The following is a 15,983-nucleotide window of genomic DNA, read 5'->3' on the forward strand; positions in this document are numbered from 1 at the left end:
ATATTCGTCAATCCAACTAGAGTTCGAATTACTAAAGTGATAGTTTGGTAAGTATTTACTATATTTTAATATAAAAGCACCAAATATATACATGTATAATATAAGAGAGTACATAAAATAAAATGTGGTCTGATGATAAGAATGTTATCACTCTTCTTATCCCACTTGTGTTTGAGTGAGGTTGATGACAATTTACCTTATATCATAAAGTTAAAACTTGTTTTTTCGGATATTTGGGTATCCGTTCGGTTCTTGGTTCGGTTCCGGTTTCGATTCGGTTATTCGGATATAGAAATATAGGAACCATTCGGGTATTTAAGAATTTTGGTTCGGTTTCAGTTACGGATAATCCGGTTCGGTTCTGGTTTGATTTTCCGGTTTGGTTTTTTTGGCCAGGGCTAACAAAGATGTCGTGACTTTTCCCATAAAGGAAGTTCTTGGTAAATGTCATCGGAGTTGGCTTTGTGTTTTTGTAGTGTTCCCGCTAATGACAAAGACACAACATGGAACAAAAGAGACGGCCTAGTCAAACTTCGGCTTAAGGGACGTTGTCAAAAGACTTGTTCAAGAGCACCTTCAAGACTTGGTGGAACCTCTCGGTAAATATGGCTTCGGATTGAAAACTATTCCTGCAATAACAAAGAAGCGCGTGGATATCTACGAAACTTCACCGATATTTGCATTTTTAATTCTTGTGAGCAAGTTGCACAAAAAAAAAAAAAATCTTGTGAGCAATGTCTCATATCTATCATTGTCGTCACTTATTTCTTAGAAAAGAGTAAATATAGTTGAGTAAGACAAAATGGTCGGAAACATCTTGGCAATTAGGGACCGATCATGTATATATATATTATAATACTTCTAATAGTTATATGTCTTATCGTCTTGTTTTGGAAAAGACAGAATTCGTCTCTGCTAAGAAAACAATCCATGGCAGAGGCTTTGATTGACGATCCAGTTTATGTTGCAGTAAGCACAGATGTTTCTGAAAGCAGACTGACTCTCACATGGGCATTGAGGCATCTCCAGCCCAAAAAGCTTTACCTTCTTCATGTTCATCAACCCATTTTTAATTCTTGTGAGCAAGTTGCACAAAAAAAAAAAAAATCTTGTGAGCAATGTCTCATATCTATCATTGTCGTCACTTATTTCTTAGAAAAGAGTAAATATAGTTGAGTAAGACAAAATGGTCGGAAACATCTTGGCAATTAGGGACCGATCATGTATATATATATTATAATACTTCTAATAGTTATATGTCTTATCGTCTTGTTTTGGAAAAGACAGAATTCGTCTCTGCTAAGAAAACAATCCATGGCAGAGGCTTTGATTGACGATCCAGTTTATGTTGCAGTAAGCACAGATGTTTCTGAAAGCAGACTGACTCTCACATGGGCATTGAGGCATCTCCAGCCCAAAAAGCTTTACCTTCTTCATGTTCATCAACCCATTTCCATCAACCCTACTTGTTAAGTATCCCTTCTCTATGTTTTATTCTTGCTGCTTCTTGGGAACTTGAATCCAACATAGTATTTTTTTTTATCATGATTCAAATTGTTGCAGCTGGTACAAGAAATTGATCCTTTGTTTTTCTACCTTGTTTAGCCTCTCTATCATTGGTAATGAAGTTTTATCGAGCATCAAAAGATTCTTGATCGTAGGATTTAAAGCTAGGTTTCTCTATTAGTGTTTACGTGTGGGTGAAGCGGCTGATTATTGAGGAAAACCGAGCTTTACTTTCATGAATCAACTTACAATATAAACTTTATAAATAAATAAACAATATAAAACGATAATAATATGTTGAATTTCAAAAATTTAATTAATGTAAGTGCACAAAAGTCAATTTGTTCTCTTATTTTAGAAAAAAATATGTATTTGAAATATAAAAATCTAAAAGAAAACTATTTATAATTTAATAAATTATTATAGTTCCAATATGATTAATTTATTGTGTTTTTACTGTATATCTTAATTTCATTTTTTCTTCTTATGTTGGGTCTTTTGTCTGTGAATTCCAGCAAGTGGGCTTGAACAAAGCGAGATCGATGCTATTCAGGAGTCCGAACTGACGAGTTCGTATGAGATCCTTCTCAAGTACCGTGATATCTGCGCAGTTGAAGGAGTGAGTGCTCTTCCAACTTACTGCTACTTCGGTGCCACACAAATAAAGGAATTTTGTTGCAATTCACTTTTTTTTTTTTTTAAATAACAATTATGATCAAAATCTACAAGGGGTGAGAATTTAGTTAGTATGAAATTCATAGATTGCTTATGTTGCAGATTCTCGAACAAGATGTGGATATATCATATAGTTTGGCAAATAATGTTGGGGAAGGGATTGTAGAACTTATCTATGAAAACAATATCAAGAAGCTTATTATGGGAGCAGCTGCTGATTCCCACAACTCCGAGTAAGGATATGCTGAGAATCCTTCTTGTGTCTTCCACTACGACTCAATTGATCATTTCTCTTCGATTGTGCCATAAAACCGCGTGATGCCAAATGAGTCTTTAAAAAAGAACTTGCTCACTCTAGATCATATTTTTCTTTTGATGGTGATGCAGGGACATGGTTAATATCACATCTAGAAAATTCGATTATGTGACTAAACATGCGCCTCATTGCTGTAAAATTTGGCTTGTGGGTAATGGAAATCTCATCCATACGAGGTATGCTGGAGGATTATACTATAGTTTTGAATAATTTAACAAGATATTAACTTTATGTTTATTAGGGAGGGACGGTTTGATCGTAGGGGTTCACCGCACCCCTCCTCTGAATCTTTAACTAGCCTCCAGGGCCTTGATTCTGCTTTGGTACCATATGAGGAAGCAGTGAGAGGTGAACATGACAATGTGTCGCATGCCCTATCTTCACCTGAAGACCAATCAGTACGTAAAATCCAGTTTGGTCAGCACATAACATTTTTCATTCAAGTGGAAGAGTGTTTTCTTAATAGGAATTCCTTTTTCTTAGCTTAAAAGTATTAAAACCTATGGAGATATATTTGTGATAGATAGGAAAATTAAGAATCCAACACTTTTCTTGTTAGTCAAATTTTAAATTTGTCTCATTTCCTGCACAAGTACTGATGAAAAACTTAACACATGCATGTCTTAAAACCCGAGCTTGATGTCAATTTTATCCATATGATTCTTTAACAGGCTAGAGGGTTTGAGACAATGTACTATGAAGAGCAGAGACGGGGACTAGAGATTGAGGAACGCAGGATAAAAGCGGAGGAAGACCTGAGAGCAGAAATTGAAAACATGAAGGGGATCCAAAAGGAACTCGAAGAACAGCTTTATATTGATTGCCCCCGTCAGTTTGAAATGTTCCAGAGAGAGCGAGATGAAGCTATGAAAACAACTGTAGAGCTTTTGAGACTTCTAAACCTGGACAACAGTGAGTCAGCATCACATTCACCATCATCCTCGTTTCAGCGGTCGGTTTCCAACGAGCCTCCCCCATATTTTCTCTGTCCCATTACACAGGTCAGGACTTAAACCCTCCATCTAGATAAGCATATCTTTTTGTTAGGATATTTGAAATAAATCCCTGAAATGTCTACTTCTAGATAGACGACTTAATTAAGTTCATATTTGTTATCATCTAGAGTGGTCGTCTCAATAGGTTAATATAACCGAACTAGTGTGGGCATTTCGGTTTGTTTTAAATGATCGTGTCTGATTGAGTTTTAGACAATTTGGGGGTTTGTTCGATTCATTTAGCCACAGTTAGTTTAAATGGACTGACTCTTCGTTATTCAGGAAGTAATGCGAGAGCCTAGTGTTGCAGCCGATGGGCACACCTACGAAGCTGAAGCCTTAAGAGAATGGCTCCACAATGGTCACGATACCTCACCAATGACGAACCTTAAGCTTGCCCATCGTAACCTTGTCCCTAACCACCCCCTTCGTTCTGCCATTCAAGAGTGGCTTCAAGGACACTCTTAATGAATCTCTGTTGTGATTTGTGAACATCCTAAATCTCAAGTTATATGTGTGTTGGTTAAAAAAGTTGTTATGAATATGATGAGTGGAATTCATTAAAAAAAACCAAAAAAACAAAAAAAACGGTCTGGTTCTCCCATTTAACAACCTGAGAAATACGATTTAAAAGGTGAAATTAAAACCGAACCGAAATAGAGAAAAAGTGATTTGGATGTTTCACCTAATCATTAATAACAGTTGTTCTGCGACTAAAGTCGTAAGTCAACACTAACAAATCAGAAGCTGATCTTGATAAAATTTCAGACCATATCACATCACACTCTAAGTTCCTGTCTCATCTTCACTACACATTCCAAATAGTTTCTAAGCATTCTTCTACAGCTACGATTCAGAGAGTAAAGTCAATTACCATAGGTTCAAACTGCATCCCCCAAACCTCAGAAGGAGGAGCTTCAAGAACAGCAATAGTAGCATTAGTGTCAACATCAAAGACACGGACGAAGCTATCGAGCGAAGAAGACGCTGCGATTATCCCCGAAGGATGCGCCGCCACAGCTGCCACTCCCAAGGAGTGTCCCGTATTGGTCCGCACGAGATCCAGCTCGTCCGCTCGCCATAGCTTCACCGTCTCGTCGAGAGATCCAGTCAGAAGCAACGACGGACGGTCTTCCGTCGCTGGAACCCAAGTGGCCGCCCAGAATATATTCTTACATGTACAAAGTTACAAACTGTGATTCCTTCGCAGTTAGTTAACTATTATCAGAGGCTGTTAACCATACCCAAATAACTTGAGTGGTTTTAGCTTGACAAGTATGAGTGATTTTTTTTTTCAAATGATGCAAAACCATGATTACTTGAGTCATTAAAATATGAAGAAGAGTGACTGATAAGATTGCGCATGGTGCTCGGACTCGGTCTCTTGCTACAATCTATGTTGATTCGGTTCCACGAGTTGGTTTTCGGGTATGAAATTCTAGCATGTGGGTTAGTTAGTCTCCAATAGAGAGTTGAAACATTCATATTAACTTTTTTTCCACTGTTGGTTCGATCAAACAAGGAGTGATCAAAGTGTTTTTTTTTTTGGGTAGCTTACACTGACATAACATTTGTGATGCAGCTATGAAGCTACATCATCTAGGAAAAACCGTAGCCTCGGGATGGAGCTCGCATCTGCAACAGTAGCATCTGTTTTCTTGGTATGCCTTTACTCTTCTTTCTTCATTTTAACCTTTTTAATAGTGATCGCAAACCCTAGTGTTGTGGTTTAAAACTGTTCCTCTGTTAATCGCAGGGGTTTGGATCGTTGTTTTTGCTACTTGCGAGTGGTGTTTATGTCTGATACTTCTTCCTCAATACTGTTCCCGACTAGTTCAGTTAAGGAGTGAAAAAATCAAGAGTTTTGATGAATTAAAAAAGTGCGGTTAAATAATAAAATTTAACCAACAGATTTAATCCAGGTTTTAATTACTTGACTTGACCCAAGTTTTGCACCGTTCAGTTCCGTTTTCAACAACAAAAATAATTAAAATTAACTTTTAATTTATTTTATTTTTTAAAAATAGTGTTTTTATTCTATTTGACTATATATCAGTTTTTTTATTTAAATAAAAAAACTGACATATAGTCAAATGAGTATCTGGATGGAATAAAAAAATTCTAATTTAAAACATGTATCTTGCCTCTCTCTTTCGTTTTATATTTTTTTCCGAAGTATTTATTACTTCTGCTCCTAAGGCTTTCAGACCTGAGTTAGTGCTTTGGTGGGATTTTTTTATTTACATATATTTAGTGACGAGATTTCGACCATTGAAAATGCTCTTATTTATGTATCAATACTATTAAAAAGAAATGATTCTTAAAAAATCTACTTATGAAAGTTGTTTGGACCTTTTCATTTAACTCATTATTTTTTTGGTTCTACTTTAAACTTAGACTAACAATATGTTACCATATATTTCTCTAACAATAATTTATTCAATTCTTTTATTTATTCAAATATCACTTCTAAATCTTAATCATTACTAATTTACTATTACTATATTTACCATTTTGACTTTTAATCATAAAAGCATGAAACTAATATTTTATACTATCACTTTTATCATATAATATATGATTTAAAGCAAGAGAAATTACACCACATATATGTGTACATTCTAGCTTCCTCTTTCCTTTATAATAACGTAATCATATCATATATAAACTTTCCTACTAAAATCTCATATTATATACTAAACTTTCAACCGTCTATAGTTTGATAGATATTTTCATATTTAAAAATGAGTTTTCTAAAAATATTTCATCAATCATGTTTTTGTACAATAACATTAAAAATCTATATCAAAAGATTGTTGGACCCGATATGGACGTAATGGGTCCACACATGTTCGGATATTTAGGATCCTAAGAAAATTTGAAATATCTAAAAAATCTGAAAAATATCTGAAACACGAAAAGTACTTGAAATTCCAAACAAATACTCAAAAAAATTCAAATACCTAAAAATTCAAAATCTTATTCAAAATTTGTCACTGAACTGAAAATACCCTTTTTTTAATTTGAAAATTTACCTGAAATCAAAAACTATAATCGTAAACCAAAAACCTAAAAAAATATCCATAATGCTGGAAACATATTCGAAATATCCAAGTATACCTAATAAACACAACATATTTATGATCGGGTCTAGGGTAGGACCCGGACTCAAACAAAGACATGCGGGTCCAATAAAAAAACCCAATAGGTTATATTTTCTGGACCTGAACTAAATCTATATTTCTGAGTCGGTTCGGTTTGTTTTTTTATCCGGATATAATTCTCATGACTAAAAGAAATTTACGTAAATGTGTACATATAAAATATCAAATAAACTAATGCATAGATTATATAACTGTTAAAATTTATATTTTTGATATAATAAGACTTTGTATTATAATATAATCCAAAAATCCCGCGCTTGTGGGTCAAAATCTAGTACTAATTTTAATTCGTAAACTGATTTCAACTTGTAAACCGATTTTGTAAACCAATATCAGTTAATAAACCAAATTTCTAATCATAACAAATTATAATTTATAAACCATTCCAAAATAAATCAATTTTATTATAAAATCCATTTCTGGTTTAATTATAAATTTATTTGCTTTTAATTAACTTAAAATATAAATATTACATATATATATATATTAAAAAGTTATGAATTAATAAATTAGTCACGAATTATACGTGACTAAATTAGTCATGAAATATTTGTGACGAATCATGACTTTCAGCACAAAATGACAAAATGATTATGAACATTTTTATTTTTTTGTAACACGGTTATGAATATATATATATAGTCACGTTTTTCTTTGTTGCCTTTCATGATTATTTTGTCACTTAGCACGAAATTTACAAACAACAACAAAAAACGTAACTGCAGCTTTTTTTTTCTTTCTGAATAGTAATAATGTACCCGTTTTTTTTTTTACTTTCTCTTGCTTCTTTGTGTTATTGTGGAGCAAGAACTTATCATTTCAAAGTTTAAACTTTTAACAAGCTTTGACACTTTTTGGTGAAAAGTCAAGATGGATTCGAACAGAGAAAGATATATTATTTAAAAAAATTCCAAAATTAAACAGATTTTATTTTTGTCAAAAATAAATAAAGAAAATAAACCATTAATCTTACCTATTTTTTTATATGACTGAGTGGATGATCACTACGCACTAGTCGCCAAGTGCTATCAAAATTCAAAACGAACATGGACAATACAACCTGTTTATCTAGTAATGAAATTCAAAATTTTAGCAGAAAAAACACGATCAGTACCGAAAAATATAACAAAGATATAAATCATGGTTATTTTGTTTTGTTTTGCTTTTTCAACTGTGTTTAAAATTTATGAATGCTGTTTTCAATGTTTTAACATATAAACATAATGAGTATTGTACCAAAATCTTATAACTTTCATTTACTCTCCATTCTTAAACAATTAAATATATTTGTAAGAAATATTAAAATATAATATAAATTAATTTTAGAACGAAAATAATGAAACTTAAGAATATAATTATGTACTGTGTAATTATAATTAAATTATCAAACTAAACGATAAGTATAACTAATTAAATAAGCTAATATATTATTTATTTTATATAACTTTTTATTAAATTAAATTTGAAATAGTTTCCACATAATTTAAAAAAAAAATTGAAGTATGATTAAATTTCGTAATATGGCAGTTGTTTTATGCTCATAAATGTTTTTTTCTTAAAATAAGATATAATTACAGTTTTAGAGTTGCAGTTGAGTCAGCATTTTTAAATAAAACTGCTATTCATAAAAATAAAACAGGGCGTTATAAAGTAATATTTTTTATATAATCATTAAAATATTGTCTCAAAATTGACTTCATAACTCTTCACTATATAAGAAGGGAAGATGATCTTACATTATACATACAAAACTTGGTAATATGGCAAATCAAGCCAAACCGAGACCTCTATTACTCGAAAAGAAACCAGTTGAGTTTGTTAAACCCTTAAAACACACACCTTGTGGAAATCTTTCCCTTTCTACTTTAGACAATGAACCTATCAACGAACCTATGTATGCATATATTTACGTTTATGAACCAAACGAGAAAAACCAAAATGATCCGGTCTCTCTTCTTAGGAAGGCTTTGTCCGACCTTCTGCTGTACTATTATCCAGTTTCAGGCAAGCTAGTGAGACGAAAAAGTGATGGAAAGTTTCAGCTGGCTTGTATTGGGGAAGGAGTGCCTTTCGCAGTTGCTACAGCAGATCATGATCTCTGCTCTCTAAACTATGTAGAAAACTTTGCCGATGAAGTTGCAATGCAACTTGTGCATGAGCTCGATGTTAATTTTCAAAGTGACAATGGCTGTCATCCTCTCTCTTTGCAGGTATCTTCTTCTTCTTTTTTTGAAACTAGGTATCGGTTTTTTTTTCCTTGTATATATATAGTTTCTAATAAAAAGGTTGAGATTCTAGCTCTTTCTTGTATATATCGCTTTTGTGTTACATACAAGTTCTTCCCATATTTATATAATATTCACATATTTGAGCAAAAATTAGTTTCTTTGTAAACTGGCCAAAATAGTTTCTTTGTAACCCAGTCAAATTTTTTAAATCAAAATGTTAGATCTAATTAAGAAAAATATATTTCCTTTGGATTTTGAAGGTGACCAAATTTTCTTGTGGTGGATTCACCATTGGCATAGCAGTGACACACGTGTTGTGTGATGGCTATGGTGTGGCTACGATCTTCAATGCTCTAACCGAGTTAGCCAGCGGAAAGAGCGAGCTATCGGTAGTGCCGGTGTGGCAAAGAGAGCGACTGGTCGGGAAATTAGACGGTGAGCCGGCTAAAGTACCCGGCGCTGATTATGAAGGTCTTATGGCCACATCACCATATATGCCAAGCGGTGATATGGTATGTTTATTCACATCAGTTTTGGATCACTAAGTTTGTCAAAATCATCTACTATATATGATAATTGATAAATTTTAATTATTAGTTTGTTAGTGTTTTGCATCTTATGCCGTAAGAAAATATTTGTTTATCATATTTTTGCATAGTCTACTTACCAGTTTTTAAAAAAGTAGACACACACAATCTAACTACAATCTTTACGATGATTAGACTTTTGACTAAAAAAATAATGCTCTTTAATTTATACATTTAGTTGCGTTTACTTATTTATGAAATAATGTTTTCTTAGATATTATTTTCTTGTTAGAACTATGAAAATTATTCAAGTCTTAGGAAGTTGCTGTTTACGTTCATATTTGTTAATGATCTCCATTTAACATCAAACGGACAAAAAACAAATTAAAAAATTAACCAGGTATTGAAAATGCTAAATGTCAATTACCACATATGAAAAAGTGACACATTCGAGAAAAATCTTTATTGTTTTGTTAATTCAAGACAAACTTTGGTTTATATCCTATATTTGATCCCCAGGTCACAGAGACGGTAAACATTATGTCTGAAAATATAAGTAGGCTTAAAGACACTGTGGTACTTAAGGAGCATTTCACTACTTTCGAAATTCTTTGTGCTTACATATGGAAAGCAACATCTCGGGCCTTGAAGCTAAACTTAGACGGCATCACTATCCTTATCATAACCGTCGGAATCCGAAATGTTCTAGATCCACCACTCCCCGAGGGTTACTATGGTAACGCTTACATAGACGTTTATGTTGAGATACCTGCAAGGGAGCTAGAGGAATCATCGATCTCTGACATTGCAAAGCTCGTGAAGAGAGCCAAGAAATCATCTCTTAACAAGACGCATATCGTGGAGGAGCTACGGAACTCAGAGAGATTGATGAAAGAATATGCCAAATTCGAAGGAGTAGCTGATGGTGTATTTCTATTGACAGACTTGAGAAACACCGGATTGTTCGAGTCCATGGACTTTGGTTGGAACAAGCCTGTGAATATATGGCCGCTGACACCTCAGAAGTACGAACGTAACTTCGGCATTATCATGAGACCTCCGAAGTTGGATCCATCAATGGAAGGTGAGGCTAAAGTTGTCATGACATTGCCAAGAAATGCAATGGTTAACTTGAAGAAAGAAATGGCTAAAAAGGTCGATCCTTGGTTAAAGCTCATGAAACCAAGGTTTTAGAGCATCGCCAATGTATTATTCCATTTTTTACTCTAAAATAGTGTAATTCTAAAATCGAGTTGGATTTTTTTCTTATGTATTACTCCATTTTTGACTATAAAAAGAAATATCCACAAATGATTCCTTTTTATTTGGTTAATAATTGTAAATAGTATTTTTAACTTATAAAAATTTAACAATTAATCTAACTATTTTATGTTTACAAAACTTTCATAAAAATATATTTTATTTTAGTTAAACATTTATTATTAAAAATACAATTAGAGCTTTTGTTCCAACGTCATTTGGTGCAGGCTTATCATATGAAATTTTTTTTTCTTAACCAGGAGGTTCATATACAATCTGGACATTGTCCAGGCCGTAATCCCCCAGGGAATTTTTTTTATCATATGCAATTTTTCAAAGCTGGATTTAAATGTTTTGGGATATAGCTGAGCTAAACAATGTATAAAATATCCTCGTTGATAATGAAATTATATACATACTATCAAAATTTTGTTTAGATTCCAACTAGAAGAATAAAATCAAGATCGGGGAGAAGAAAAAAATATAGAAATGTTTCTTTAACATTTTGTTTGGGCTACATTTATATCCCATTCGTTTCATATGGCTCAGAGAGTCTCTTTAGCATATAGGTGACGAAAATAAAGGGGTCCTTTGCGTAATAGCCATATTTTGAAAACAAATTAGGTGAGTGACAATAATTTTGCCAAAATGCTATGTCAAACATTTAAACTCCAAACTGTTCGGTTTTATCCCTCCACTTTCCAGCTGCAAGTGAAAGAGTAGATGACGTCGTACTTTTTCTGACGTATTTACAATCACATATGGAAACAAAATGCATATCCCATATTTATTTACCACATAAATTTTAACTCTATTCAATAAAATGAGAAAAAAACAGTAGACATTTTAAAGTAAAAAATGTATTCAAACTACATAATATATATGAACATACGCGAAAAATTGAAAGTACAAAGTTCATATTCCATATAACTAAAATAGTATAGCACAACCCTAGCAATGGAATAGTAACAACGAAATAGCATATTACATATTGTTTAAATTTTGAAATGTATACGATTGCATGGAAGTATGTAATGCTTACCCCATCGTTTACCCAAACTTTTTATAAACTAAATCTAAAACACTAATCACTAAACCCTAAAAGAAAATATAAACCCTAATCCAAATATTAAAATATGCAAATAGTACATATGAAACATTATTAAAATATAATAGTAACAAAAAAAATAGTATAATATATATTGTTCAAATTTTGAGATGTCTATGATTACATAGAATGAGATAATACTTACCTCAACGTCAACCCAAACCTTCCATAAACCAAACCCCAAAAACTAATCACTAAACCCTAAAAGGAAATATAAAAGTGGTAAAGCTTACCCCAGTGTCAACCCCAATCGTTTATAGACTAAACCCTAACCACTAATCACTTTATCCTACACAGAAATATAAACCCTAATCCAGTGTCAACTCAAATATTCCATAAACTAAACCCAGATTTCTAAATGCCAAACAAATTCATTTCCATTCTACATGAGGCATATAGAATAGACAAGGTGAAAATGTAGTTGCAATCTAAAAACAATCTACCATCTTAATTTTTCAAATGTTGATATGCCTATGGCTTTAGGAATGTGGTAATGCTTACCCCAATGTCAATTGTAATCTTCCAAAACTAAACCCTTCAAGTAATCAGTAAACCCAACAGAAAAATATAAACCCTAATCCAAATATCACAATATGAAAGTGGTAATGATTTCCCCAATGTCAATCCCAATCGTCCATAAACTAAACTCTATCAAGTAATCACTAAACCAAACACGTAAATATAAACCATAATCCAAATTAAGAAAGTGATAATGCTTGCTCCAATGTAAACCTCAATCGTCCATAAACAAAGCCATATCAAGTAATCACTAAACCTAATACGGGAATATAAATCCTAATCCAAATATCAAAATATGAAACTAGGAATTACTAGTATATTATGGGAAACTACTTTAAGTGATATTAAATACAAGTATGAATTCAGAAGCTACATGCGGTGATATTAAACCGTCCAAAATAGTACATGATTGCAAAGAAGATGATTTTCATTCTATGTATTTCAGATGAAATAGAAACATGAAATATATACTTTTATAGCATAATTGTGAGGATATATAAGCTGACATGTGCGGATAGGAGAGGCGATGAAGTATTATATGGAATAAATGATCAACAGTTGGTTACTCCTATTCCACATGAAAAGTAGGAGGAAACAACGTAAGGAGGTGGAGTTACCGAAGATATTTTAATTTTAATTTTTCTTCATGTTTCAGCTGTTGGAGGAAGAGACAATATATCACTTATATATTAATAAAGAAATATTTTTTAAAAGGAAACATTATTAATAAATATGTTCACACATACATTGACATGTGTAAGTCGTACATTAATTCTAATTTTAGAATACTTACGTGTCAGTCTCACAGTCATTTAGCAATTAATGTGTTCACACGCTAATTTTATTAACTCTACCGCATACAATTTAATGTATTCACACAATATTTTTTTTAATCAGCTCATTTTTAGTTTTCGTATTTTTAACCTTTGTATTAGTGAACTAAAGTTCTCTCTAGGTAAGTACTAAATAATATCGTTGTTGAAATAAATAAATTACAAAATCATTAACATTCATATCAACTAAAATGCCAGAATGATAATATTTTTAGAAATTGATAGTTTCGTATCTTGCTGAACTTAACCATGGTTGAGGTTTATGCATACGCAAGTAACAAATAATTGTGATTCGTTATGAATTAAGGAAACTGAGGTAAAAAAACGCCACACACAAAGTTGGATCTTTAGTTTAGCCAAATGTTTTTTTTCTTTACAGAGTTTTCATATCAAACTAAAAATTAGAAACATAATCAGATTGTTAGAAAAATTCTGAAATCATAAAAGCTTTAAAGAAAAGAAAATTCTCGAAATTGGTTGAAAAACGTAATTAATATACCGAGTGAAGAGATCACATTATTTTTGAAGCAATTCTAACCCATTTCACTTGATTGTATAGTGTTTTATCATATTTACCAAAAACTTTAATACGAAAGTACACGTTATAGGTTATAGACAACATTAGTTTTTAATCTATCCAACAATATCGACACGACATCCAACCATTTTTATTGGTATTCTTAAAGTATGGTCCAATAATTATGTATGCAAAATAAGCCTAACATATTAGTTTTACATTCTTTTATTTTTCTTTATATTTGTAGAATAAAGTAAGTCTGTGTAATATATTTGGATCCAAAGAACGGAACCGAACTTGATTTGAAAGTAATACTAAACACAAACTAAAACTGATTAAGTACTCAAATAGATCAAAAGTTTAATATCCGGATAATCAGACCCGAATCCTATCAAAACTGAAATATTTTGGATACCGAAAATATCTAAAACACAATTATATACTTAAAGATATTAGTTATTATAAATTTTATATCTATTATATATTCATTAATATGAAAATATCTAAAATTAAAAAATATGTTCTCCATCTAAATATTTCAGTTGAACTATTTTTATGTAGATTTTTATATTATTTTTATTTTTGGATTTTAAGGTTTAAGTGTATTTGGATTTTTGTTAAAAAAAATTACATAATTAAAATAGGTACCCAGACTCGAACCCGAACCAAACCTGCATTGATTCGAACTAAATCTAATCCAAATTTAAACCAAAATTTGTAAATATCCTAATCATATTTAAATTTCTAATTCTAAAAATCAAAATATGAATAGATCAATTGAATCCAAACGGATATCTGTATGCTCATCCCTTGAAATAGCTTTATGACAAATATTTTATTACAGCGTAAAATAATAATCTAATCAATTATTTCACTCTGCACACGGTGCAAGTTATTATCTAGTTATTATTATTATAGTGTTCAAAAAAAATTATTATTATTATAGAAAAGTAACACCGTATATATGAATATTAGAGAAATTATTTGGGCAGTAATTAAATTATACATTTTTCATGGTCTTGCAGAAATTAGTTAGGCAGTAATTAAATTATACATTTTTTCATGGTCTTACAGCCAATTTCCTAAAATAAAATTATCAGTGCTTGCAGTTTGCTCAGAAGATAGACAGCTTACGTAAGTCCCTATCGACAAAATATTTTTGACTCTATAAACTCCTTAAACCCTGAAAACTTCATATGTTAATGGTCTCTCTATCTTAAGCAGGGTTTGTGTTTTATCATTAATTAGAAAAGAACGAGGAAGAGATATAGAGTTAGTTATCATGTTAGAGATGAAGTAAACAACACGCCACAAATTTGCCTCTAAATTTTGACTAATCCATGTCAAGGGATTTGTTCGATCAAACATTTTACAAAGACTTTTTTCAGAAAAAATACATTCTACACAGATTTATATAGCCATCATCAATTAGGTTAACACGATTGTTAAGTATCCTTAATCCATGCTATAACACGCCTATTAAGTTAGCGTGGGCTTATCAACATTAAGATCCAATATCTAAACACAGCCAGTCATTCATCAGAAGAAGATCCCACCAATAAATTATAGTTTTGTTGTAGGAAAAACGTGAGTTAAATCAAAGACCGTAAGATCAGATATCAAGGGCTATCCTACATTTGTACCAAACAGATGATAGTAATTTTCTTGTCGTCATAGTACTCTGAACAAACGGCTTGCCTGTGAACTCACGTTGTCTTTTAGCATATATTGTTTATTTGGAAGACGCATAGGTGGGTTGGGTATTGGCTATGGCACATGCTTCGTGAGCTAAAGTGGTTAGTATTAAGAACTTTTCACATTTGGATTCAGTCATCCACATCGCCTAAGTTACACTCTTATTTTTAGGATGTTCCCATAAAATTACAAAATTCGAACGCATTTCAAGTTAGCATGAGCTTATCAACATCTAGATACCATATCAAACACAACCAGTCATCCGTTAGAGGAAGATCCCACCACGGTCCACGTAAGGATAGTTTCTCGTGATAAAAACGTGAGCCGAATCAAGACCGCAAAATCAAATATCAGCTCTCCCACTGTCCCACATTTGGACCAAGCAGGTGATGGTAACGTTATTGTCGTGATAATATTACCGCCACTGCCCTCTGGCACTATATTATTAAAGACACTTGTTTTTACTGTATAGTGTAAGCTCATTCACAAACTGCCTCAAACTTTTGGGAAATAGTACTTAAAACTCCAAATTTGCGTTACTCTTTCATGTTACTCGCTAAAAAGATGTTCATTAGTACCTATAGTAGTAAATATAATTAACATATTCAAGTTTTTAACAATATTATGTCAGTTTTAGTTA

General features: G+C 32.0%; 2 protein-coding genes and 1 long non-coding RNA gene across 6 annotated transcripts; all 3 read left to right on the top strand.

Annotated features, from left to right (window-relative positions):
• Positions 1-706: 706 nt before the first annotated feature.
• LOC103834705 (U-box domain-containing protein 56) lies at positions 707-4,206 on the top strand. 4 transcript variants are annotated; one of them, XM_033277142.1, is made up of 8 exons: positions 707-1,111; positions 1,355-1,468; positions 2,022-2,125; positions 2,284-2,414; positions 2,569-2,673; positions 2,739-2,895; positions 3,169-3,498; positions 3,775-4,206. In XM_033277142.1, exons 1-8 carry the CDS (start codon positions 838-840, stop codon positions 3,958-3,960), a joined length of 1,401 nt encoding a protein of 466 aa, XP_033133033.1. In that variant the 5' UTR covers positions 707-837; the 3' UTR covers positions 3,961-4,206. The 4 variants fall into 4 exon arrangements, with proteins under 4 accessions (XP_033133033.1, XP_033133034.1, XP_033133036.1 ...); XM_033277143.1 differs by having other exon boundaries at positions 709-1,078; XM_033277145.1 differs by lacking the exon at positions 707-1,111 and having other exon boundaries at positions 1,118-1,619.
• Positions 4,207-4,636: 430 nt separating this feature from the next.
• On the top strand, positions 4,637-5,829 carry LOC103834706. The gene is made up of 2 exons (XR_004450228.1): positions 4,637-5,153; positions 5,249-5,829. It is a non-coding gene; the product is annotated as an uncharacterized LOC103834706 (long non-coding RNA).
• Positions 5,830-6,245: 416 nt separating this feature from the next.
• LOC103834707 (spermidine coumaroyl-CoA acyltransferase) lies at positions 6,246-14,172 on the top strand. The gene is made up of 3 exons (XM_009110778.3): positions 6,246-8,866; positions 9,145-9,396; positions 9,931-14,172. Exons 1-3 carry the CDS (start codon positions 8,417-8,419, stop codon positions 10,603-10,605), a joined length of 1,377 nt encoding a protein of 458 aa, XP_009109026.1. The 5' UTR covers positions 6,246-8,416; the 3' UTR covers positions 10,606-14,172.
• Positions 14,173-15,983: the final 1,811 nt, after the last annotated feature.

The sequence above is a fragment of the Brassica rapa genome, chromosome A08 (genome assembly GCF_000309985.2).
Source record: "Brassica rapa cultivar Chiifu-401-42 chromosome A08, CAAS_Brap_v3.01, whole genome shotgun sequence".
In the NCBI taxonomy this organism is placed as follows: Eukaryota; Viridiplantae; Streptophyta; class Magnoliopsida; order Brassicales; family Brassicaceae; genus Brassica; species Brassica rapa.

Coding starts and splice junctions, on each gene's coding strand:
- LOC103834705 (XM_033277142.1), top strand. CDS start 838: ATGTATATATATATTATAATACTTCTAATAGTTATATGTCTTATCGTC. Junction 2,126..2,283: donor ATATCTGCGCAGTTGAAGGA/GTGAGTGCTCTT, acceptor CTTATGTTGCAG/ATTCTCGAACAAGATGTGGA. Junction 2,896..3,168: donor CTTCACCTGAAGACCAATCA/GTACGTAAAATC, acceptor ATTCTTTAACAG/GCTAGAGGGTTTGAGACAAT.
- LOC103834707 (XM_009110778.3), top strand. CDS start 8,417: ATGGCAAATCAAGCCAAACCGAGACCTCTATTACTCGAAAAGAAACCA. Junction 8,867..9,144: donor GTCATCCTCTCTCTTTGCAG/GTATCTTCTTCT, acceptor TGGATTTTGAAG/GTGACCAAATTTTCTTGTGG. Junction 9,397..9,930: donor ATATGCCAAGCGGTGATATG/GTATGTTTATTC, acceptor TTTGATCCCCAG/GTCACAGAGACGGTAAACAT.